The 10,038-nt window shown below is 27.2% G+C and overlaps 1 protein-coding gene across 1 annotated transcript; it reads left to right on the forward strand.

The window, feature by feature from the left end:
* Window positions 1–6,537: 6,537 nt before the first annotated feature.
* Window positions 6,538–9,855, forward strand: LOC131172509 (ABC transporter G family member 24-like; the record flags this gene model as incomplete). Its single annotated transcript, XM_058133406.1, is given in 7 exon segments — window positions 6,538–7,240; window positions 7,584–7,660; window positions 8,375–8,647; window positions 9,042–9,105; window positions 9,190–9,336; window positions 9,531–9,565; window positions 9,782–9,855. Coding segments are annotated over 7 exon segments (912 nt in total), but the record flags the coding sequence as incomplete, so codon positions are not given.
* Between the last annotated feature and the right edge of the window lie 183 nt (window positions 9,856–10,038).

The raw sequence follows: 10,038 nt of genomic DNA on the forward strand, positions 1-10,038 counted from the left end.
AAATATTGACGATGTTGCATTTCACTCCACAATGTGCATTAGCTTTAGATAGCTATAGAGATTATGGTTAGAATTGGTATTTTACTCTCTGAGTCGAACGCTCACTCCTGTTCACCTATTTTTCCAAGCTATAGGAGGAGTTCTTTTATAGAGCAACTCGCTTTCTTACTTGCATTTAACGCTGCTATTTAATTGTTTTATTATTTTTCAAAATTTGAAATCTAGAACTCCGCATGTGTTAGTAATAGTGTGGACCTTGTTAGAAATCCTGTTAATTTAAATTTTTGAGATTGATAAATGAAGATTTGTATGGTATTTAAATAATTTGTAAGTGATGGTAACAGGGTTGAGTGAGGCTTTCCTGACTTCAGTTTTTTATGGTTATCGGGTTGGGTTGACCCGAATAAAAATATTTTATTTTATTTAATTTTATTTACATGTTGGGCCTAAGTTTTTGGGCCTTGGTTATGGATTTGAGAACAAGAAGACTTGCTACGCCCTGAGGCTTTATGCCTCCGCATCCTAGTGCTGGTCCGGCCCATAGGTTGGTTCGTGATAAAATTAATTGCTTATCAGATACACTAATAAATACTTGAATCAAATGTATAACTCTTTAAAATTTTAAATATTTTTAAATTTAAATTAACTTATAAGTCATAAGTTGACTTTCATATGTTAAGTCAAACATCCTTTAAATTGAAAAAAAAAATAAATAAATATAATCTATTATGTGTTGTTTTTTTTCGAAGATTTATTGCTCATCTTATATAATAATTTATTATATTGGTTAGACCTTATCTATTAGTTTATTAATATTAAATTAATTAATATTTAAAATTTTAATATATATTACAATCTTTTTTTTTATTTTTTAAATTTATTATTATTTATTTTTCATAGGTTTCACTTTTTTTAATTTTATAATTTCTTTCTTTTTACTATATTAACTTGTCAATCAATATGAAAATAAAATATGTATTTTTTTTTTCTAAACTGCTTTTTTTAATAATATCTAAAATAATATTTTTAGTCAAAAAAATAATTTTAATCCTTCAAATGCAATACTAAATAGATACTAAATAAAGTAATTTAGACTTTAATTGAGTATAAAAGAAAAAAAATTGAAATTGGGGACAAGAATATCTTATTTTTGTGGGCATTTATCGAAAGATTAAAATCAATTAAAAGGAATAAATTTAGATAAATATTAATAAAAAAAATAAGGCTGATCTCTTTAAATTATTGAACTGAATAAAAAATTAAGAGTAAATAAAATAAAAAATAAAAATTAATTAATATATTTTTTAAAATAAAAAAATTAAATAATTAACTTTATTAAAATAAATAGATTAAATAATAAAATTCTTTATAAATTTTTAATCGAGTAGAATGACATTGCAACTTGAAGATTTTTTCAAATCCTAATTAAATTTTAAGAAATTATAAAATTAATTTTCTAATTCTTAATCTGAAAATTGAATCTATATGAACATTAAATTTTATTTTTTAATTTATTTAAAAAAAATTTGCCCTCGTCAGGAGACTACTTGGCATGTCGTTTATGCCCAGCGGCCTGTCGCTTCCTTAACGGTTTCTTTCCAGCTAGATTTTGGACGGTGCTTTAAGATGCTGCATGAGCCCACGACGTGACGTTTCGAATTGGATAAATTCTTCCTGAGTTGGATTGGTTTTACTTGAACGGATAATTTAAAATTTTAAATATAAATTTGATAAAAATTATAAAATTTTTAATTATTAAAGTAAATTTTTATTTTTCATATCAATTTTCTATTCACTAACTTATAAAAATATATCTTCTCAAATAATGATGAAATTTCATATTTAGCTTAATCTCTAAATGTCTAAATCGGAGGTAGAATTTTTGAGTGTCTTAAAAGAATTCTCCTATAAATTTATTGGATTATTAAGAAAATAGTTATAGAGTCTTAGAGATTATAAGTATCTCTTGTTTTATCAAGCAAATCAATGATAGAAATTGATCTCTCATATTTGAAAGGTAGTACATGAATATGTACCAACGAAATTGAGATCGAGCCGCATTTAGATGACATGATTGAAAAGTATTGATACTGAAATATTCGAAATCATCTTCTAACGAAGATTTTTCTTCGTCTGAAAAGATTTCTTCTATGGCAAGAACAATGCTTCTTCTTGTTCCGAAATAGTGTTATTTAAAATTCACTTAAAAATAAAATATTATTATTTAAAATTCATAACTTATTACTAATTTATATTAAAATCAAATCTAAATCCCTTGCTTTAAATTTTATATATAAACATGGCAAGAGAATGGTTATGCTTATAAATGGAGACAAATGAGATTCTCATCTTCATTGCAAATTCACTTTTTCAAATATTAAATATTATGAGAATTAAGAATTAAACCTGATATTTATCAAATAAGTGATATATTTTTAATTATTAAATCAAATTAAATTTGATATTTTTCTATCATATTTACTACAGTTATATGTTTAAGTTGATTGATTTGATTTAATTTTTTTAGTAGAGGTACAAGTTAGTTTCAATGCACGTTTAAGTTTATTAATTTTATTTAATTGTTTTAATTGACAAAAAAATTATAATTTTATTCACTAAATAATACATCTTAATTGCTTGTGCATTTAAACGTGGTTAAAAATAATTTTATCTATATATTTTTTAATTTAATATATATAAAGAAATTAATGTTTTAAATTTATTGTTAATTACTTCATATTTATTTTTATTACTTTTTATGTAAATTAAACTTTTTATCTCTCAATTTTTTTTATAAAAGAGTTGATAATAAAAATATAGTACTGTAATAGAAATATTTATTAAAAATATAAAATTATCCAAATGTGTTAAAGAAATATAATATATTTAAATATTATCTCCATTTAATAATTTTAATAATATGATAAAAATAATATTAATAATCTGAAAAGTATAAAAATAGTGCAAAAGGAAAAAAAATTATATATATGCAATATATATAAAATTATAGATAAATAAAATAAATATATGTTAATATATTATAACTTACTAAATAATAATGATTACTTATTACAATATTAAGACTACATTTATTTCATGGAAAATAACTTGCATATGGAAAATATTTTTTATGGAAAATATTTAAATATTTTTCATAAAAATATTTTTCTTTATTTGTTTGTAATATTAAATTAATATCATATATTTATTTCATGTATGTATAAATGTGTTCATATTTTAATAAGATCATCAAAGTTTGGAAAATAAAAAATAATTTCATCTTTTAAAAAATGAAATTCATTTTTTTCAAAAATGATTTAATTTTTCCTTTGATTAGGAAAATATTTTTCATTTATCAATTTTCCTGAATACTCAAACACCAAAAAATACAAAAAAATATTTTTTAAGAAAATATTTTCTACGAAACAAACCAAATCAAGAGAATTATTATTCAATACTCCGATATATATTGCAATCTATTTAAAATAAAAAAAGAAAGAGAAAATAATTTTAATACACACTTTGCATATATTCATAATCTTATGTGACAATCTCTTTGTAGAAAGTGTCATGTGGCATCCTACGGAAAACATACCTTCTTTATGTAGATTTACATACTAAACCTTTTAATGTTGTATCATTGGCATTTTTTATATATACACATTTATGATTATATTTTATTCAAATTAAAATGTAAAATTATTATTTTATCAATTTATATCTTACATTATATATAAGAAAATTAATGTCCATTTTAATTGTTTTATAATATAATTATAATTTTAGTCCTTAAATTATCAAACACAATACAATTACTTGTAATTTTTGATAGTAAATGGCTAATCACTAATTATTAGTAATTAATTACTGACTGTTATTTATTAATTATTGCCTGTGGAATGGATTGCATGGAGTAGAAGAAGCTTATGAATTTATTTGCATAATAAATTTATATTGAGAAAAATATTGCAATTTATTTTTAAATATTATCACATCATTATTATTTTACTATTTAAAATATTCAATATTTTAATTTCTCAGTATCTACGTGATGGACTATGAATTTTTCCCCTAATTTCCCTAGTCGTGACTGTTGAATGGATTGCATGGAGCAGAAGAAGCTTGCTACCCTGCCAAAAATGAGAAGGACCTCACATAAAAGAGGGCGTCGAGGAGAAGACTGAGGAGCTACTGCAATTTTGTATGTGGAGGGAAAATAGAGACACCCATCTTGCCTATATTAAGGGCAATTTCGTCATTAAATAAAATTATATGAGTTTTTTTTTTAAATAAAATATACGCACACAAAAGCTAGTGACAGAAATATTAAATAGTGAAATTTAAGGTTAATTAATAAAAAATTGAGTTTGATTTTAAAAAAATTAATTTATCTAGGGCAATTTTGTCATTAAATAAAATTATATGAGTTTAAAAAAAATAGAATATACGCAAATATAAATTAGTGACAGGAATATTAAATAGTGAAATTTAAGGTTAATTAATGAATAATTTAGTTTAATTTTAAAAAAAATCAATTTATCAATAGAATTTAAATTTGACAATTAAATCATCACTAAATATAAATAAGGAGCAAACTTGTGAGTTATGCAAACCTTTAGGGACTTAGTTGTAATTTTCTTTTAAGTGTGTGGTTAATAAGTACTTAAAAGTCAATTTATATGTCAAAATAACTAAATTTTAAATAATTTAAAGTTTGTTAAAATGATGGTAGTTTTGGTATTTTTAGAAATTATTGGAACAATATATCTTTTACTTCGTTAAAAAAGTAGTTTTAAGAATAATTTATTTAAATTAATTTTTTTAGTAAAATATAAATAATAATTAAATTTAAATAAGATCCAGTAACGGGAATAATAATTTTGATAGAATATTTATTCTTATATATAAACTTTATAAATGCACACTCTACAGATGATGTGGGATATCAACACACACACCGCATTCATAAAGAATTTTTTTTTTTTTATCACATACAGTTCAGTGACGGTAATAGACCATTGCCAAAGTTTGAAAGGGGGAAAATACTAAGGTGAAAAGATAACCAAAGAAAGTTAAGGCCCTTAAATGCCTCCTGATCTTTAAGGATTTGTTTCAGAAAGATTTGAACTATTTCTTCATTCATGATAAAGAAAGATAGTCCCAAGTCCTTATAAATTGCCAATGTCTTACGGACTTTAACCTTAGCGTTAAGGAGAGGCAAATCATCAGAAGAAGCCACGATGTAAGGAGATATTGAGATGTCATAAATTAAGCCCTGATGGTGTGAGTTCATGCAAAAGATGTCACTCTCTGCAGGCTCTTCGATTAGACTTCCAGGTGCAACTGAAGGTTTTAATCGTTTCCCTTTTGAGAGCTTTTTTCTTCTTTGTCAACTCGAGAATTTTGGGAACAAGTTGATTTGCTCAGAAATCAACATATTTTTCTTTGTTCTCTGCTTGAATAATCTGCCCACTTTAAACAGTTTTGCAAGTTGAAAAAAGTCTTAGGATGAGCTTCATATTATATTTTAAGTTATCCTTTTCACTTACAAGACAAATTAAATACTATTTTAGTCATGATTTTCTATGTAGAGTAGTGTTACTTTGTCCACAATAATATGTTTCAACTATCCCATTTAACCTTAAAATTTAAATTCTAAAATTATAAACCTAAAACTCCAAGGATATTTGATATAAAATTAATAAGAGATAATTATTACTCTTATAACTTTTAATCCCTCGATAATAATATTTGTATACTTAAACAGACTAGATTAACATTTTACCTCGTTAATATTTATATCTTTTTAGGAGGTTAAATATTAATATTAAGAGGGTTTAGGTTAATAATAAAAATGTTAAAAACTTACAAGGGTAATATTTTACCTTTATTTTTTAATCTTCTACCAATACACATTATAAATCTAAATTATAAACCTTAAAAATCTAAAATTTAAAAATGTAAACCCTAAACTCTATAATTCTAAACTCTAAAACCCTAAGATTATAAATTATAAATTTTAGATTCTAAAAACCTAAACTTTATACCCTAAAAACTTCAATTCTAAAAATCTAAAGCTAATTATCTAAACTCTAAAAATCTGAACCTAATTCTAAAATTTTAGGGTTTATGATTTAAATTTTTAGGATTTAGAATTTAAAGTTTAGGGATTTAAAATTTAGAGTTTAAAATTTAATTTTTTTATTATTTAGAGTTTAAATTTAAAATTTTATGATACATGTACAAGTATATTTAGTAGTCAAATCAAATGTTTTTTTTATCTATATAAATAATAACTTAGATTTTAAATAATGAATTCTATTAACTAAATTAAGACTCTTCCAAAATTTTCTTTTGCTACCACTTAAATTTTTAAAACTATTACATTAATTACGTTTGATTGTAAAATTTTAAATTTGATAATTTTTTGAAAGGTTTGATTTGTTTTTCTAAGGAAAAAAATAATTTATTTATTAAAAAAGAGAGGAATTTGTTGTCCAAACATAAGAAAAAGATTGCCAAGAGCTTAAATGGCCTTTTGCCAAATGCCTTTCCAATGGAAAATTTGAAAGAAACATGAAACATGAGAAAGAACTTTCCTTCTCTTCTCCTTCCTAATCCTTTCTTCGATTAATTAAACAACAAAAACTAAACCCCGCACAACAACATGTTTAAGAGCCGGCCATGATTGCCAAGTCGTTAAGACATACTTTCTCTCCTCCCTCCAAACACCATTGACTTGAAGCTACCCACATGCTTTCTTTAACTCCTCTCATAACCCCAACAAAAACCCACTTCAAGTTTCAATTTTTGTGCCCAACCCTTTTCCCATAAGCTTTGGATTACATTATAGTTCAATATTTGATTCATTCTTTTCTAGCTTCCCATTTCTCATTATTGCCCAAAATGAGCTTTTTCTGTTATCTTGATAACTTTTGAGTTTTCATTGACTAGTTGAGCACAAATCCAGCCTTTTCAGTTCATTTAACTTGTCATCAATGCCGGACATGAGCAAAAAGAAGATCAAATTTAGCAGTTCTTGGTCATTGGTATTATGGGTCATTTTTGCTTTTGGTTTGTTACGTTTCGTCCAGTGTCAGGATGTGGGTGACTATAATGAAGTCGACAATCCTGCTGTTCTTCCTCTCCTCACCCAGCTTGTCTATAGCAGGCTATCAAATTTGACTGCTGTTCTCAGTAGAGAGATCAATAACCGGTCCAATTTCTGCGTGAAGGATCCGTGAGTTTTCTTTTTCTAACTTCTGTTTCCGTTTGGTTTGTGTGAAAATATGTTGTTCTGGAATCTGGCTTGTTAATGATTAACTATGTCAACGTTTCGAAGTATGCTTCGTGTAGTGGTGCTTTTTGTTTTGTTTGGTTACTAATAATTGATATCTTGAGCATTGACTGTGTGTGCCTTCCTTGATTTCTTGTTCTAGATTTGTTTCAGAAGCACATATTTAGGTTTTTTGCTTTTTAGTCTATAGGTTTGTTTTATTGTCTGTACTATTCCTTTTGTTTTAAGATTTGCCATGTCTGCGGAATGCACAATGGGCTTAGCTTAAATGTTTGTTTTGTTTCAGGGAAGCTGATTGGAATCAAGCATTCAATTTTTCTTCCAATTTGGATTTCTTGGCTACTTGCATTCAAAAAACTAAAGGTACTACAGACAAAACATATTGCTTACTGTTTGGTGCTGAGAAAAGTGGAACAGAAAGGAAGAATTTGCAAAATACTTTAAAGCTTTATTCTCTTCTAGCTCTCATTCGGCTGATAGTAGTACAACCAGACTGATAACTAATTTAGCTGTGGCTTTCACTTCCGGGTTACAAATCAAAGGAAAATAGAGTTTGAATTACGTTATTTCTGTTTGGTTTAGCTTCCTAGGTGTAGAAGGCTGGGCTATGCTTATTGTGCTCTGATGACATGAATGATTATTGGTTTGATGTTACAAAAATTTGCAGATGAGATTACTTAGGAACAAAAGATAAATTTCTAGGATCTTATAAGAGATTTTGTTCAAGTTGATTTTGCTAGATGTTGCATGTTGCTTTCTTTTTTGATGAAATCTACGTAATTATGTGGGCTATTTAGTTCATCAATTAAGTGATGGTAATTTGTTGTTGGCACCACCACTACTGTGTTCTATATTTTCCACTGCCTTCTGCAAGTTGCTAGAAGTATATAATTAGTCCAAAAGGATTTGTGTTTTAAGGAAGCTAAGAGATCATGGGCAGAACTGTGACTATGTTATTTGTTGATATTTTTTTCCCTTTTATGTGAATGGAAAAATTCTTCTCTGATATGATTTTATAATCCTGACATATTCTTTGGTTGTCTCATATGTTCTGGTTGATTTTGTTGTGTTGAATAGGAGATATCACACGAAGGATATGTACAGCAGCAGAAATGAAATTTTACTTCAATAGTTTCTTTGAGCCATCAACACATGACAATTATTTGAAACCTAACAAGAACTGCAATTTAACCTCATGGGTTTCTGGTTGTGAGCCAGGATGGGCTTGCAGCGTTGGTCAGGACCAGCCAGTTGACCTTGAAAATTCACATAACATTCCTGCAAGATCTCGCAACTGTCAGACTTGTTGTGAGGGTTTTTTCTGTCCTCATGGTATTACATGCATGATACGTAAGTATTTGAGAATGCTACAAATTCTTTCTTGCTAGTTCATGTGGGAATTGAGAATCCTTCAAATGCTAATTTATCTTATTTGGAATTGCTGTGAGTATTTGGCGGTACTAAGTTCTAGGTGTTATATATCTTTTTGTCACCTGAAACCAGAAGCTTGAATTATGATTCGTGCTTTATAATTATATATTACTAGGTCATCATTTATACAAAACAGAAGAAGAAATGTTACTTTATGTAGTTTCTCCAGTCTACCATTTAGTTTACTACTTTATCGCTTCGTATATCCCAAGAATCAAGTTGGAATGTTGCTTGATTGATGTGTATGTATGTGTATTTTCTGGTCGATCTCTGATTATTTTTCTTCTTGTGCCATCGTTATTATTTTCTGAAGCTTGCCCACTAGGTTCCTATTGCCCACTTGCAAAACTCAATAACACAACTGGTGTATGCGAACCGTAAGTTCAAATTCTAATTCTCTAATTACCATTCTATGCATCTGAGTGGCCTATAATGTGCAAAATATGTATATGACTTGGCAGATATCATTATCAACTACCTCCAGGACAGCCAAACCATACTTGTGGAGGAGCAAACATATGGGCTGATGTTGGTAGTAGTAGTGAGATATTCTGTTCAGCAGGATCATACTGTCCGACAACAGTCCAGAAAAATTCTTGCAGTAGTGGGTATTAGTTTTTCCCCAACCTCTCTTATCCTTTTGCTGGTTATGACTATTCAGTGTGATGTGTTGACAATCAGGCTGTAATATTTTAACATTGTAGTTACGGCATTGATGTGTGGTTTTGATGACAATTAAACATTTCTGGCTGTCTTTCATGTTTGTTTGCTGATGCTATCTCATGTCTTTATGCAATTTCAGACATTATTGCAGGATGGGTTCCACATCTGAGAAACGTAAGGATTTTATTATTCTTTTTATTTTCATCAACATTGTTATTATTAAATTTTCCGGCTGTTGTGCATGTGCACATGCCTGTGCTGTGTTTCAGATTTATTGAAGGTTCAGGATTCATATACATGCCATTATTATATATCTTGTTTTTGTGTCTGGAGTTTTGCATTTCTTCTCTGCTGTATCGCTGAATTTGACCCTTGCCTATTAACTTGTAGGTTGTTTCAAATTGACTTCATGCAAAGCAAACTCTACAAGTCAAAATATTCATGCATATGGAATAATGCTCATGGTAAGTTGGTCAATTTACATCGGATGCAGTTGTATTATAACTAATCTTAGCTCCCTTCATGTCAACATTGTTAAGCTTTTCAAGTAAGACAAACGATTTTAATCTTAATGCTTGTACAACTTATCTATGCTTCCTAGAAAACTCTTAGTTTTTAATTCAGTTTTTACATAGTAATGACCTTTT

Source organism: Hevea brasiliensis, chromosome 14 (genome assembly GCF_030052815.1).
Source record: "Hevea brasiliensis isolate MT/VB/25A 57/8 chromosome 14, ASM3005281v1, whole genome shotgun sequence".
In the NCBI taxonomy this organism is placed as follows: Eukaryota; Viridiplantae; Streptophyta; class Magnoliopsida; order Malpighiales; family Euphorbiaceae; genus Hevea; species Hevea brasiliensis.